We start from the raw sequence: 16907 nt of genomic DNA on the forward strand, positions 1-16907 counted from the left end.
TCACATCTCTGCAAACTTTCTTTTCCTTTGGACTCCTTCTGTCTCTTTGGACCTTCCGACCAATTAGCGCCCAGCTCTGACGTCCTCCAGGCTGGTCCAATCAGGATCGTCCTGGACCAGGGCTCACACTGGTCCAGTCAGTGCTGCTTCTCCTCCATCAGTCTCTATCGTCTTCAGGCGGGATTTCATCACCTCATCACCGACATCCTGAGCGGGACAGTGGGGAGGGAGGCCGCCACCGCCGCCTCTGCACCGGAGGGTCATCCATGGACTGACACACCTGGGACTAAGTGTTCACCAACCTGCTCCTGGACCGGCTTTATAGTAGGAGACGGAGCCTCTGCTGCTCATGGACAGACTGAGAGGCTCAGGTAGATGAGGACATGGAGAGACGGAGCTGTGGAGTCCGACGCATGTGCACTCTGACCCTGCTGCTGGTGTCCGTGTGTCCGCTGTGCTGCAGAGCCAACTGGATGTGAGTATGACAAACCACTGAGGCCGATTTCCACTCACAAAGACGTCACTTTAAGGCTGTTTCTCGTATTTTCTCATGCTTCGGATACATTTGACCGCAACTTCTGGAACGACCGGATCCACTCTATCATTCGGCAAATATAACCAGACATAATAATAAGCGTGTAACTAAATGCAGACTTGTCACTGATCATGTGGTTTTTACAGTCGAAGGCAAGTCAAGTCCATATTTCGGGATTTTATAAGAGTTTGGGTTTCCAGGTTGCCCTACAGAACCAACTGGATGTCTAGGCGCACATCCAGGTGCGCCGGTTTTACGCAACAGGAGAAGCTGAAACTGTCCATTTAAAGACACGTCACATCAGATGCCATAGAAGACAACGCGTGGAGGAATACAATGTCTTTTTTAATTCAAGCACAATTAAAATAGTGACATAAAAACTTTTATTTTGAGACAAAAAATAGATAAGTGGGTCTATTTTCCGGGCATTGATACAATATAGGCCTAGATTTCAGGTTTCTGAACCAGCTCCTGGATCCATGACGGTGCCAAGTTAAAAAAAAAAAAAAAAAACAACAAAAAAAACAACAACAACAAAAAAAAAAAAACAAAAACGCATAGGTATTCACAGACTAGTTATGTTGATGCTAAATGTTTTGGAACACTGAGACAATGTCTTTAATCTGGCACACACTTTAATTTTCCAGTTGGATTTATTGAGCTGGAGCAGAGCGGTTTTCCGTTTTAACATAGCCCACAGCCACACTGTTAAGAAAACAGTGTGGAAATTCTGCGTTTAGAGGATGCATGGGAGGTCTTAATGAAATCAGCATCGCTTCAGCAGACACAACTGGATGTACGAGCAGGCAGTTTCTTCATGGGTGGGATCGAACCAGATTTCACCGTAAATGCGTCCATGCGTAATGGATCAGGAACGCACCACGCACCTCAGGCTATAGCTTCTAATACATAGACTGCATCCTCTGGGAGTGCGTCTTAATTCTTCGCACATGTTGGCGTTCATCTAATCCATTTTCAACAACACACACTTCAGACTTTAAAAGTAAGACTGGGACGCGCTTATATACTTAGATACATTTTAAAGAGAGGCCGTTCTCGTCGATTGAGCGTCTTTGCCCATGAGACAAGTCACTTAAAGGCGAATTAATTAAATACATCAGTTCATCCCTTGCCTGTCTGTTCAACCAAACAGCCCTTAAGATATTTTTTTTAATAAAGGTTCTGGAAGGAAGGTAGAAACTATCATCCAGGTTGCAATGTTTTCTGGATCCTCTGTTTATTCAGTATTTTCTTACACACACCAAGAAGAAATACCCTGCACCTAATTGAGTCAAATATTAAATTTTACAGTTTAACTGAACACAATGTCTAATAATTAAAAACAGAGGAGTTCTCCATCTGAGGCCGATCCTTCTGTTCAGTCAATCTTAAATTACCTTTTTTTTTTTTTTAAATCACAAACGATCACGACCCAGTTCACAAAAGACATCAGTCATTTTTAAATTTTGAGTAAATTTGTTCAGTTAATCAAAATTAAGGTTTCTAGATCATTTTTAATATTGTGAACAGATTTATGTTTTTTTAAAACATAACTTAATCTTATGTGTGTCATTGAAAATACACTGACTCACCCACAGTGTTAAATAGGTTACTTATTAATAGAGACTAAAGGAAACTCTCACTTTTGTCATCACATTAGGCTTTTACAGTTTTCAGAATAAGAGGAACATTCAGTAAGTCATGCTTATTAAACACATTTTGCTTTGGGAAAGTACTTTAAGTGCACATTTATTTGGCCAAAGTAAAATCTCCTGCGGCCCACCTATGGGTCACGAACCAGTCTTTGGGAATTAAATGGGACAACATCTCTACAGTTCATTTACTTTTATTAAATGGCGATTTTGTCAATAAAATATCAGGATTTTATTTTTTATTTTTTACAAACAATTGTGAAAACCTAAACGCGCCAACAGTCCTTTTGTGATGCTTTTACGCAGGCCTACCATTTATTTGTTTTCATCAGTTTGACGTGCTCCTCCCTCCCCGTGGAGGCGCACCTGTGGGGTTTGCGCTCTCACCCGTGGGTTCTGTGTCCAGGTGGCTCGGTTTGACCTCGGCCGGAGTCCCCGAGAAACTGGGCTGTGCCAACCCGCCGCTGAGCCCCAAACAGCGGGACCTGTGCCGGAAGAAGCCGTTCTTGCTGCCCAGCATCCAGGACGGAGCCCGCCTCGCCATCAGCGAGTGTCAGAGCCAGTTCAGACACGAGAGGTGGAACTGTTCCACGAGTGACCAACCGTCCGTGTTCGGCCACGAGCTGACCAGCGGTGAGGCCAACGCACAGGACGCACAGAGCTTTCTTTTCTTTTCTTTTCTTTTCTTTTCTTTTCTTTTCTTTTCTTTTCTCATGTTACATGTTACACCAGCAAACAGGATGAAAAACCTCAACAGAGGATTAAAAACTGTACCGATCAGATGAGAGCCCAGAGGGTTTTTTGAGACCATTTAAGGATATTTTAGACACATTTTATTCAGGCCCATTTCACAGTCTCAGCTGTAGCTTATTTCAGTTCCATGGTTCATTTATAGTGTCAGACTGCAGCCACAGATAGTTTTACAGTGAAGTGGTAGAGACTGAACCCCCACCAAAACATAAGAGACACCTACAGATGATCATCTGGCCCCATAACTGCAACTTTTTCTTTCTTTCTTTCTTTCTTTCTTTCTTTCTTTCTTTCTTTCTTTCTTTCTTTCTTTTGGTGGCAGACCTCTGAGATATAATATTCAATATTCACATCCACAAAGATGTGATGAAAACTCAAAATGGATTGAGTATTTACCAAACGAAACCACAATCTTCTTCTTTTACATGTACAGGGTGGGGAAGCAAAATTTACAATATTTTGAGGCAGCGATTGAAAGACAGTGTATGACCAATTAGTTTACTGAAAGTCATGAGAATTTATTTGCCACAAGAAAATTGACATAATAGAAAATGTTTTTATTCTATGTGTCCTCCTTCTTTCTCAATAACTGCCTTCACACGCTTCCTGAAACTTGCGCAAGTGTTCCTCAAATATTCGGGTGACAACTTCTCCCATTCTTCTTTAATAGTATCTTCCAGACTTTCTCGTAATAGTTTTGCTCATAGTCATTCTCTTCTTTACATTATAAACAGTCTTTATGGACACTCCAACTATTTTTGAAATCTCCTTTGGTGTGACAAGTGCATTCAGCAAATCACACACTCTTTGACGTTTGCTTTCCTGATTACTCACATGGGCAAAAGTTTCTGAAAAGGTATGGATAATAGTGTTAGGTATGATTATGACATCAATATATGTTTGGTTTCAAAACAATTGACGTAGTGCCTGCTGAGAAAAAACAACTAAATGTTCATTATAAATTTTGCTTCCCCACCCTGTATATCTATCTCTGGTGTCAAAGTCACTATAAAGTCGATGTGCACTATACATGTTGATATAAAACATATTTTTGGGTCACAAATGTGTGTGTGGTTTGCATAAATGAACAATGGTAGCAATGCAGTAACACTGTAAAAGCAAAGAGTAGACTTTACTCTATATTTTGAGTAAAATGTAACTAAATTTAACAGGTATAACACACTAAAAGAAATGAGGTAAAATCCACCTAACATATCCCAATAGATTACACAACAAATTATATATTGTATTAACAATTCCTAATATTTAATTGGAGTATATTCATCTATTTAATTGTTACTATTAATTAGCACACAGTTAATTTTTAGTTATCCAAGGAAAGTTAGTTTTACTTCAATAACTGCCAGTCACAGTCAGTCTTCTACTTCAATCTTTAACCCTACCGAGTATATCAGAACTTAGACCTGAAAACTTTAATCTCACATTTTACTTTTATTAACTGATGGAAAATCATTCCAGAGTCTCATGAAACAAAGGAGCAACTTAGTTCATGGTGCAAGAATATGCAACTCAATAAAAATATTCATTCAAACAAAACAAAATTTAAAAAAAACCTAACAAAAAGGGTAAAACACACCATAACATGCTATATAAAAAGAACAACACCTCGTATCAACTCAGAACACTGTAAAACACATAAAAACTGTCCCAAATAGTTTGTCCCAATGCATGCTGGGAAACTCCCCTCAGCTGCTCCTCTAACACATCAACAAATTATGGGGTAGATTTTATTACATTATTTTAAGTAGCAATTGTTACTGTTAACAAATAGGTAGTGTATGTTGAATTTAACCAGTAATAATAGATTTCACTGGCTAACTATTAGTGTTGATTAAAATGTAACTGATTTCCATAGTTTGTATTTACCAACCCCCCAAAATAATTTTTTTTACAGTTTACTCTCTATGTTTAAATACATGTGTGAGTATTGTAGTCCAAGTAGTGGATATGAAACAGGAGCCTGTGTATGTATTTATGCTATTTATGGAGATACTAGTACAATAAGTTTGAGGGTGAAATGAGGCTACTGACCATAGAAAGCTCTTGGTTGTATTGGCTTAGTGTAAGTAGAGCTAATCCTTATTTAATACATGACTTAGTACTTACTCAAGCGTGAGTGTAATTGAATGTAAGTCAAGCTGACCCTAAATATGAGCCTTAAAATGATCTAAAGTCTTATTGTGTCTTTAAGGTATTAGATAATATGCAAGAATTAAACATGTTCCTGCAGTTGAAGATTAAAAGGGTTTTGTTCATTATGAAAAATGCTGAAAATCCAGTGTGAGTGTTCACCAGGCCACACTGACCATGGTGCACTGAGGACAGATTGTCTCATGACTGCAGATATGTTTTTTTTATTGTTATCTTTAATTAAATCAAACTGGTTTATATGAGTTATAATTCCAGTAAACCAGAGGAACACCCTTCACAAAATATCCGCCATAGAATAACCTTTTACACAGTAAGTTGAATGGCGTTGTGTATAATTAAATCAGTGGACCCAACGTGTGATATCATGACTTGTGTAAATGTACACGTCACTTTTGATTGGTGTGTTATTTGTATGCATTATAAGGTTTCTGTGTACATGTTCATGCCGTGTCAAATACCACGCACTGACAGTTAGGGTTATGTGAACCGGACATCTTGGCATAAATTGACATGCGATCAAATGACGTTCAGTAACACGCAAAAGGTCGAAAATGTGTATGTAAAGCACACCAAATGCCATAAGAACTGTCATGACATACAACGCGATTTCATAAGATCAGTCTCCATCCACGTGGATGATGTACAGATAGCATTGTTTTTGCAGAGTCACATTTTACCCTGAATGTTACTGATCACATGTTTTAGATCAGGATATCAGAGGCATGTGAGGGATCATAAATCAGAACAAATAGACTAAGACTGAACTGCAGAGACACTTGCATTTACTGAGTTTAACAAGTTGACATATTTTTATGGAAATGCTTTGTGTGGAAATAATGTTTTGGATTCAGTTTTGTAGAGAATAATTAAAGTAGAATACAAAGCTGAGGAAGTTAGTTGAGCAAAAGTTCATGACCCTGTTATGAGATTTTATAAAAATGGTTGGATAAATTCACCTCCTACAAGCAGCGATCAATCTTTAAGAGGTTGTTAATCACATGACTTTTCATGTGGCGCCACCAGCTGGTCGACCTTTTTCGCTCCAACACTTCAGATCAGTAAAAAAAAAACACACTTTAAAGCATTTAAATGGTCAGATTGTATTCTGAATTTGCAATGAAACATTTATTTACTTATGATTGTCTACTGTATTTACAGCTCGATTGTAGATGAAGGTATAGACTATCTGTTTCAACAACTTCATCTGTCTACATAGAGACTTCATGAACATTACAATTAATATGATATTTCTGTTTTTCATCCTCTAGTTTCTTTTCTTCCTTGTTTACCAACTCTTTGCCTGTGTATAAGAAGTTTTGCCCCTCAGTTTGTCAGTCTCCATTACATTTAGAAACACAATATCTCAGGAACTTCACAGAATATCCTCAAAATTGGTACAGTTGTTCACTGTGACTCATGCTGAATTGATTATATTTTAGAGGCAGAAGGTCAAGGTCCCTGTTAACTCATAATACTATTTATAAACCCAGGGGCAATGCCTACTGCTCCAAAATTAATCCAGTGCAGAAGAATATTAAAGTTCTTATACCACAGATGGAAACAATTCCCACAGACTTATTCTAAACTTCAGTCGGTCATTTGCAGGCTGTAATATATCTGTCATCAGGACAGTCTAATAGATCTGATGGTCCATCTGTAAATTCATCCTTCATCAATCAGATCTCAGGTTGAGTAAAACACCTGCAGTGTTGAGATTTGATTGACAGCTCTGTAGGACAGTTCACTCACCTGCTGAGTGGATGTTCATAGTTTCTGCTGATTTAATAACACATTTTGTCTTTTTTCTTGACAGACAGGTCAGCTGTAGTTAATATGTTCCAGAAACAGGGCCATCTAACAACTACCTTACACAAAGGCTTGATCAAACGTTGCCTTTTATTATATCAGTAAAGTAGTTCATAGCATGACATTTTTTGGTTCTACCCCTTCTGTCCAAATGTGATCACTTCTGGCTCTGAAAAGCCAGGGAAAAAAAAGCTAACTTCTACAACTTCCATGCAGTCGGTTTAGAAACCATTATGTGTGGTCATGGTTTGTTCATTCACTAATTAATCTTAATTCATTTTTGTCCATTAGTCATTAACATATTCTTCTGTAAAACAGTAAGTGCAGATAGTGTGTGATTGATATGTTGCACACATCCTTTTACCTTTTTATTAACCTTGTGTTTGAAATTTAAAAAGTTGTAAGAAATAATATTATGACATCCTCTGAGGTTTACAGTTTCTACGTATGAGGTCTCCCTTGGTAAAAAGTATGTTTGGCAGGACATAATAGAACTTCATGTGCAAGACACTTCTAATTTAACTCACCGTGCTTTTTTCTTTCTCCTTCGTCCAGTTCTTTCCATTTTTTTTCTTTTCAGCTGAATTCAATAAGTACAGAGATAAACTACAAAGCTGCAGCAGGGCAACCAGAGCAGCTTCATGTGGCAACTGCAAAGACACATTCTGTAAAGCAGAAGAGAGACACTGAATCCTGCTTTATTCAGTAACAACCCAGTACTCATGCCTAGTTTTAAATGTGTATTCCTGTTATCCTGTTGGAATCAGTTTAAACTAGAAATACAATATTTTGCTGTTTTTTTTTCTTCCAAACCATACTTAGATCATACATCATATTTTACTTTTGTGATTTTCTAAAGCCCTTTGAGGAACCAGTTTTGCAAATTAGCATTTGCTCCAAAAACTATGATATTTTCATAGGATTACTAATTATCTGCTCTAATAAAAAAAAAAAAAAAAAATCAATAAATAAATAATAAATAACTACAATGAATAGCAAATTATGCAAAAACTTGCCCATAAAGACCTAGTGTTACTTCTGTGGCAGTTCTCAAATTATCTGTACTCTGGATTTCACCTTTCTAAATGATTTATCACCATTTATTATAGTATTATCCTCTGTATTTTGTCAGTGAATTTTCCTATATTTAATTTACTGATCATGTAGATGTTCATTAAAGGTCAGATTAAAGTTGAGGGTTATCATATCAAAAACAAAGAAAACTGAAGAAAAAGTGACCTTTTCAGCAAATATATCATTAACTTAACTTCAACCCAGTGTGTCCATCCACTGTCATTGATCCAACTCCATGGACTTTGCTGGTGAATTAATGTTGTAGAAGATGACGGTGTTTCCATGGTAACTATGGAGCCTCTGAACGTCCAAATGGGTCATATCTGATGACCATGAAAAGATGACGATTGTATTTTATACCAGTTATTTACATGTTTTGATAGGATTAGTGGTTCAGAAATTACTCAGCATTTTAGATCAGTAGATGATTTTGCTTGCCAGTGGATGTTTGGGTCTTTGCTTTGAGTCTGGGTTAAACTCAACTCATTTTTTACTGAAACATTCATCTTTCATTCCTCAGGCCTCAGGTGCCTTGTGGAGTTTTTTAGACGTCTTTAGACGTAATTTCCAGATTTAATTTCAAACTCTGGATAACTCACATTATTAGAACACTAAATTCTGATTTCTTTTGTCAAACACCAAACCTGTATGTCTTCTTAAAGGAACCAAAGAGACAGCGTTCATCTACGCCGTCATGGCGGCGGGGCTCGTCCATGCCGTCACACGCTCCTGCAGTCAGGGGAACATGACGGAGTGCGGCTGCGACACTCGGCTCCAGGGCCTCGGCTCACCAGCAGAGGGCTGGCACTGGGGCGGCTGCTCGGACCACATCCAGTACGGAACCTGGTTCAGCCGAAAGTTCATGGACAGCTCCTCCAAAAACATGACGTCATCCCGTGGAGGACACACGCCAGACACCATGAACCAGCACAACAGCGAGGCTGGACGGCAGGTCAGAGACACGCCCATAGCTCCACTTCCTGCTGTGTTTCACACTAAAAGACTCCTAGGCATAAGAAGTATTAAGTTCTTACAGAAATAAAAGTGACTGACAGACTGGATCAGATGTGATTGATGTTTTGTTATGTCCTGTTTGTTTTAGTAGCTGGTACTGCATTCGTACATGTGCCAATACTGCAACTAGTAATGCACTATGCAATAACTGAAATTAGCATCCCACTGACAGTCGCGGAAAAAATTATTACACCATCAAAAGTCATCAAAAACAATGGTTATGCAATGAAGCACTAACTCCTGTACATATCATGTGACTAAAACAGACAGAAAAGAAAACATGGAATGCCTAAAAGCACTGTTTTTGGCAGTACAATGCCATAGCTATTGACGTAAGAAGTGAAGTGATTTTGGTTATTATCAAGAAAACATGGAAAATGGATAGATATCAGCTCTGAAATTAAACTCTTATGAGCTATGTTTGTTGTTATGTCCAAACAAATGCACCTTTAGTTGTACCAGGCATTAAAATGAACAAGACACTGAAGAAAACAAGGGGTGGTCTAATAATTTTTTCTGTGACTGTGGATAAATCACATCTTGAGGAAGCACTAGAGTCATTTACCTTCCTCAAATTGTAATATGTTGATTATCCATCAGTAAAACTCATTATGTAATTATTCATTAACTGTTTCTACCACGTAAACATACAGTTCAGTTGAATGTTGTTAGCCTGAATAATATGTTTTGTATTGATTGATTTAACAGGTGTGATTTTTATATGTAAAACAAAATAGGATATATTAGTTTGTGAGTAAGGTTTTAGAAATCACCCTGTATTTGTTACTGAATCACAAGGCATTTGTAAAATATAATTTGTTTGTTAAGTTTAGGCAGGAAATGAGCTCAGTAGAATCTCTTCACAGTAAATATGAAGTTAAAAGGGTTAGCTTTGCACGAACACTGAAAACAATGGGAGCTTCTGTCCAAAACACACACACTGACTGACATGTTAAATCTGTTTGTTTTCATCCCAACAATAAGATCTCTGTGTCTGTGTCTCAGGCCATTGACAAGACAATGTCCACTGACTGTCGGTGCCATGGCGTCTCTGGTTCCTGTGCTGTGAAGACATGTTGGCGGACCATGGCGCCTTTTGAGCGTGTTGGTGCATATTTGAAGGACCGCTATGAGCACAGCATTCAGGTGTTGGACCGATCAAGGAAGAAGGTGAGGAAGAAGGAGCGTGAGCACCGTCGCGTTCCTGTTGATAAATATAAGCTCATCCACTTCAACAAATCCCCAAACTACTGTCTGGAGGACCGGCGCTTAGGGGTGGCAGGCACCAGGGGACGCCGCTGCAATCGTAGTTCACATGGCTCCGATGGCTGCAACCTGCTGTGCTGTGGGAGAGGTTACAACACTCATGTAGTGCGACATGTTGAACGCTGCGAGTGCAAGTTTGTGTGGTGCTGCTATGTTCGCTGCAGGCGCTGTGAGAGCATGAATGACATGCACACCTGTAAATAACAACAATCACACCTGTAAATAACAACAGTCACATCTGTAAATAACAACAGTCACATCTGTAAATAACAAGCACAACTGGAACTAATACGGATGTTCAGCTGCAACTTTACAGTGGGAGTTTACACATGTGTCTGGTCATCCTGAACATTTCACACCCTGTGATTGGTTGACCAGTGGAGAGAAGAGATACTGTGGTAAAAAGACTTGACTGGATGACCTTTGACCTCCTGCTCTATTCTCAAAGCCTTTGACTTTTAAAAATTTTACCAAAATGTGAAAGGGGTTGTCCTCATATTTTGCATGTCAAATTTTCATTTAATTTTGCCTATTTATCATTAATAATCAGGAATTAGATGGTTTCAAACACATTATAGTGTATTAAAGAATATCTATAAGGCTACGTTCACACTACAGGTCTTAATGCTCAATTATGATTTTTTTTCTGAAATCCAATTTTTTGCGTGGTTGTTCACATCATAACAGTCTATGACCCTGAAGTGACATCGCACGCAGCACACGCAGCACACACAGCACAGAATTGTGATGTCTGTCACATTTCTGTGACATAAAAGTCAGAGTAAATGTGACGTGATTGTTCAGATTGAAGTCGCATTGAAAAACATTCAATTTTTATCCAGTTTAGGACCACATATGAAAGAGGCCTGGGTCTGATTTGGAGAAATTAGATTTTTGCTGTTCAGACTATGATGAAAAAAAAATCAGACATAGATCACATATGGGCAAAAAAGTCACATTTGGGCCTGGTTTGCCTTCAGTGTAAACGAAGCCTAATTAAGTCATGATGCACAGATTACAGTGAAATAAACCCTGACATGGTGATGCAGGATAAGAAGTGGAGGGGTCTTTATTTCATAACAATGACAGGCTCACAATAAATGGTCCTGCTTAAGCTCAAAGCAACCAATAATTTGATTATATACATAAATTTAAAATGTATTTTAATGATTTAAAAATCCCATGCAACCAACATGAACCCAATGACAGATGGCGACAGATCTGATCAGAATCAAGTATTCAGTAAAACCATGTAACAAGTGTCTGTAAATGTCTTTAATGTTTATGTCGTGTTGTGTTTCCCTCAAAACTGTTTTTTATTAGTTATAAATAGAAAGCTACATGTGCGCTGTACTGTATCAAACTCCTCTGTCTCAGACAGTCATAAAACAAACCACATGTTTAACTGAACAGATCATAGTGCCTTTAATCATTTACAGAAAACAAAGACATGGAGGAAAAGCAAATAAGTTAATGACTAAATAAACTGATTGTTTCATACACATTTTTATTTGCACATAAATAGGAAATGGTTTGAAATAGAATCTGAGTAACACAGATAAAACAGTCCATGCAGAGACAGAAACTGAAGTAGGATCAGCGCCACCTGCTGTTCATCCCAGGCACCACATCTGAACATCCATAAGTGTTTTATTTTATTGTATGGACATTCTGGTCCAAATGTAGAATTCATTTGGAGAAAAAACCAAAACAAATTACATGCATAAAAATTGTAGAAAATACTTGTTTACAGCACTTAGATGGAATACTGCTTGTGAAAATGAACCTGTTTATTTGCTGATTATTAATGATAAAAAGGCAATTGTTCAGATACATCAAACTTTCGGTTTAAAATCATTAATTTTTGTCATTTTCCTTTGTTATTTCAAGAGGAAGACGAGGTTTGTTTTTTGTTTTAACCTTTTGCATGATCACAAAAAATAAAAATCACTTAAAATATAAATGTTTGTACCTGAAACTGAGAAATCTTCATTCTAACTGATTTTACTCTATTCAATAATAATGGCCTCAACAGAAAACAAGTGAAATTTGTTTTATATTTTTTCACAATAAATTGTTATTTATGTATAAAATGGCAGAATATGTGAAATTTGTTCTGTTTGTAAACATTCTGTAACATTTTGTTAAAGTTGGTTTCTATGGACTCAGTTTAGTTTCAGAATAACATGATTTACAAATGAACATGGTTTTTGTTCTTTTATGATCTTATATGAAAGTAACAGGCAGAAAACATCAATATAAAATATTTAAGTGGGCAGTAAAAAGGTAAAAGATGCTTTGTATAAAATGTGATTAGTTTTCAAAATGTAAAATTGTAATATTTGTAAAACTTGTTTGTTTTATATGTTTTGACAGAATATTTCCTCTATGTTATGTTCCTTCTTGGGCTTATATCATTTCTTTATAATTCATGCAGTTAAAGATGTGAAAGGCTGACATGTTGAATGTTCCCAGACAGCTGAATGATGATATACACTATTGCCCATAAAGTTGGAATACTTTAGTTTTCAGATACATTCCTATTTTTATTCCTCCCGTTTAATTCCTCATATACATCAACATCACCTTTAACCTGGTACAATGATTACATACTGAGTCCCAGTTACACTTGATCTATTAAGCATAAATCACATTGTCACAATGATTTCATGTGAAGAGGTAAAAAATATTTTATTCCAACTTTATGGGCAACAGTGTATAACAGTCAATATAATGTGACACATTCTTTAACATGAAAATTTAGAACAAAAACACAAAGATCAGTTATCACAATGTTGGTAAAATTGCATGTGCATGTATGCTTCTCTGGTCACAAAGGTACATTTTGATTATTGAATGTCTTTTTGAGAGGACATTGTGGCTTGTTTTAGGGGTAAGACATGGTTTTACAGTAATGCATTATGTCACTGAGGGTCCTCAAAAAGATAGTGACAGTGTGTGTGTGTGTTATCAGCAGTGTGTGATGACAGAGCAGAAAGTTTCAGGAAGTGAAAAGGACGACAAAATCGTATTTACAGTCCAGGATTTCCTGCCATTCTCTCTGCACACACTGTCTTGGCTGTCCTAAGTTTTAAACAATTAAAAAAAAAAAATCTGTCAGTTACTTAACATTGAAAATCTAGAGACAGACAATGAGTCTAGTGACACTAGAAAGTTATGTGATATATTATGTGCATATTATTTATCATGTATAGTCTTCTTTTCAAGTCTGATATAAAACAAATAAGTTTAATATATTAAACAACAAAGTGCATCTGCAATAGGAGATATTTAAAACATAATAATTATAAAATACAGTAAATAGTACATAAAATGATAACAAAAGAATTATTAAAATAATGAAAAACCTCCAGAATTACATAGTTCCAAAGGTTAAATTGCACTTAGAAGATGGTGTATTAAAAAAAAGAAAATCTTTTTAACCTTGCTGCTATTTTTACTTTGCAGTATTAATACTTTTACTGAAAAGTCTAACTTATGCAGAGTCAGATTAAAAATGTTTCACAAACAGTTTGATTCAGCAGTTTTTGTTGAGGGTCAGTAGAGATTTGCAGGAAACAGGAGCAGCAGCAGGAGGAGGAGGAGGAGGAAGAGGCTGAGTGCTGTGATGGTTAAAGAGACGCTCTGACACTGGGCTCACAGGAGGACTGAAGCATGGAGTCCTGCCAGAGCTTCCCGCTGCTGCTTCTCTGTCTGCTGCTGCTGAACGACGAGACATCGGCCGCATCGCCACAGGTAAAACATCCACAATTGATGACGGATCAATTCCTCTGTTCATTAAGTTAGATGTTGAGTCTGAGCTCCTGTTTGTTTTACTCAGCAGTCAATATTTTATCACTGTTTCTGTCCATGGTAAACTGTAAAAGAATAGATTTGAGCATTTCATTTGAAAAGCAGGAACTCAAAACAAATGTCTTCATCCAGATCTAAAACATAAAACATATGTAAACCCAGTTCAGATCAAAGCTGCTGGTGATGGTGATGATGATAATGATATTCTACTTGGGTTTGGTGATGCTTCTCTGAGCTTCTAGTGGTCATTTTGTCCTGGAAAACTCAGGGAAAAAATGTACAGGTTGGTTTGGTGTATACGGAGGTAAATTAATGTGAAATTATAAAGGATATTGAGAGAAGACAAGCAAAATTTTAATAATAACAGCTGCTTGTGTTGGTGATGACTTATCTAAAATGTGCACAAACATTTCTTTAGGCAGTTCTATTTTTGTTAAAATGTTAAAGTTGGTCCCTTTGGTTCCAGGATTTCCGCAAAAAGTTCTGCATCCAACATGAGGTTCTAGCACCACACTGCTTAGTAACAGATGTTTTTGAGTTTGTCCTCATGAAAGACAGGAATCTAGACATGTGGGCATTTGTTGAGTTTGTTTGTTTTTTTGTTTTTGTTTTTACAAGGATTTAGTGACTAATTAAGAAAAACATTGTAGTGGTTGTGCAAAAAAAGTTCTTTTTAGGAAGGTTCTCAGTGTTTCTGTGGTTGTTCAAGTGGTACTAAAAGGTTCAGATCATTCCTGTGATGACACCATTAAATAGACATTAGTTACAGTCGTCTCTGTCCTAAAACCACATTAGACATCACCTTTAAAGTGCTGAAAGTAAGTCAACCACTGAGATTAAAATCTGCATTGAGTTAGACAGGAATATCTCAATATCTCATGTAAATCTAGAATTGGGGTGAACATAATCAGCAGGAGATGATTGATTTTACAAGTTAGGATTTTCCTTGTTTTTTTAAATTGTATAAATGTCTGAATGCAGTGCTGTAGGATCAGAGGCTTTCAATTAATAAAAGTGTTTTGAGTTGAAAAAAATGGCAACAATTACAAAACACAGACGTAACATCATCATCACTTTTATTTTGTTCAGGACATTTTCCAAACAGCACTGAACTACTGTTTTCTCAGAACTTGCATGTGTGTGTTTCCTGGGAGGATCAGATGGAGCTATTAGACACTTCCTGTTTATGCTCCATCACACTCAGACCCACACAAACCTCTGATGTTTAGATGGGTTTGGTTTCATGTGTGTAGTTTTATCAGTGGTTTTATTCGTTTATTTTCTTTATAGCTACAACAACTGAATATCAGCTCCTGTGGTTTTAAACCAATATAGGGTCTGCCAAAACAAAACACATTTTCTAAATGTCCTATAATTCTCTAGAAACATAGTTTGGTTTGTTAACAGAAATCTAAAACCCAATCAAATATGTCTACAGCGTCAGGTGGTGCTATGGGTCAATTTTAATTAAGTTCTGATTACATTTTGTGGTACAACAAATAATTTGCATGTTTGTGTAATCTATATCCTTTTTTTAAAAAAATTAAATTGCATTTGCTTGTTAACCAGTTGCATTTTCAAACCAATCTGTGTTTTTGAATCACATTGTACTAACCCTCCGGTATCCCGTCCAGCAAGACCCTTACTAAGCACCAAGTGTGCCTTTTTGTCACACTTGTGGAATAATGTCAAAAAAAATTTCATACAGTTTGTTTTTAATTCTTTTACACTTTTTTCTATTTCATCAACTTGAGCCATAAATAAAAATACCAAATACTCAATAATTGTCACATTTTTTTTAACCCTTTAAATGCCATATTTGTATTGTAAACAAACCTTTTTTTTTTTGGGATGCAAAAAACACAAAAAAATATTTTTTTTCAATATACTACATAAAAAGTGGATCACATATTATTTGATTTTTGCAGCCTGGCATATGTCAATGATTAACTCCAGCATTGGTTAGTTTGCATTATTATTTTTGGCGCTAGGTCAAATGTTCAAAAATACTAGCATCTGTCACCAAGTGTGTGTAAAATGCACACATATAAAACATACTATTAAATATTATATACTGATTTATTTTTCTGCTCTAATTCGATTTTATTTTTGTAAATCAAGGTCAGCCCTAATCATACATATCAAATAATCATTCTAGATTTTTTTTAACCCTTTAAACGATCTCTTTTCATCATGATGTCACTACATTTTTTGATGCAAAAAACACTATATATATATATATATATATATATATATATATATATATATATATATATATATATATATATTTTTTTTTTTTTTTTTTTTTCAAAATACGACATAAAAATTCGATTACATATTATTTGATTTTTGCAGCCTGGCCTATGTCAATGATTAACAGCAACATTAACAATGTTAATAAATCAATTTAGACCCTCACCTCTCAAATGAAGCCCAGATATTAGTAAAAGCATGATTTATGCCTTAATGGCTTACGGATCAAAAACAGTGGTTATCATGGAAGAAATAGTGCGTTTTAGGCACACTTGGGAGACAGATGCTAGTCTTGTAATTTTCTTTTGTTTACAATGTGCAAATTTTAGTTGGTGGCCAGAATTTTAAAGATCATGCAAAAATGAACAACTTTTGAATTCTAACCTTATTTAAATTGTGAAAAATAATATGATGTTTTTTAAAGCGAAGTGCAAAGTGTGCCTAAAAAACACACCTGAAACCGGAGGGTTAAATAAAACATGATTTGCTTGTTGTCAAATATAGGCAAAGAATTAGCTCTATATAAATCTCCCTAATTTTTACCTTTCTCATATATATCTCTTCTATCCAGG

The 16907-nt window shown here is 36.3% G+C and overlaps 2 protein-coding genes across 3 annotated transcripts in view; both read left to right on the forward strand.

Annotated features, from left to right (window-relative positions):
* Nucleotides 1–198: 198 nt before the first annotated feature.
* On the forward strand, nt 199–10893 carry wnt16 (wingless-type MMTV integration site family, member 16). Its single transcript, XM_030150086.1, has 4 exons — nt 199–475; nt 2594–2820; nt 8652–8941; nt 10009–10893. The coding sequence occupies exons 1-4, from the start codon at nt 384–386 to the stop codon at nt 10471–10473; spliced, it is 1074 nt and encodes a 357-aa protein (XP_030005946.1). The 5' UTR covers nt 199–383; the 3' UTR covers nt 10474–10893.
* A 3002-nt stretch (nt 10894–13895) lies between these two features.
* Nucleotides 13896–16907, forward strand: part of stab2 (stabilin 2) — a 58441-nt gene continuing 55429 nt past the window's right edge. The window contains exon 1 of one of the 2 annotated variants that reach the window (XM_030150876.1): nt 13896–14025. In XM_030150876.1, coding sequence (XP_030006736.1) covers nt 13945–14025 — 81 coding nt within the window. In that variant the 5' untranslated portion in view covers nt 13896–13944. The remainder of the gene's footprint in view (nt 14026–16907) is intronic. The other variant, XM_030150877.1, reaches the window with a different exon arrangement.

The sequence above is a fragment of the Sphaeramia orbicularis genome, chromosome 12 (genome assembly GCF_902148855.1).
Source record: "Sphaeramia orbicularis chromosome 12, fSphaOr1.1, whole genome shotgun sequence".
Lineage (NCBI taxonomy): Eukaryota > Metazoa > Chordata > Actinopteri > Kurtiformes > Apogonidae > Sphaeramia > Sphaeramia orbicularis.

Coding starts and splice junctions, on each gene's coding strand:
- wnt16 (XM_030150086.1), top strand. CDS start 384: ATGGAGAGACGGAGCTGTGGAGTCCGACGCATGTGCACTCTGACCCTG. Junction 476..2,593: donor TGCTGCAGAGCCAACTGGAT/GTGAGTATGACA, acceptor TTCTGTGTCCAG/GTGGCTCGGTTTGACCTCGG. Junction 8,942..10,008: donor ACAGCGAGGCTGGACGGCAG/GTCAGAGACACG, acceptor TCTGTGTCTCAG/GCCATTGACAAGACAATGTC.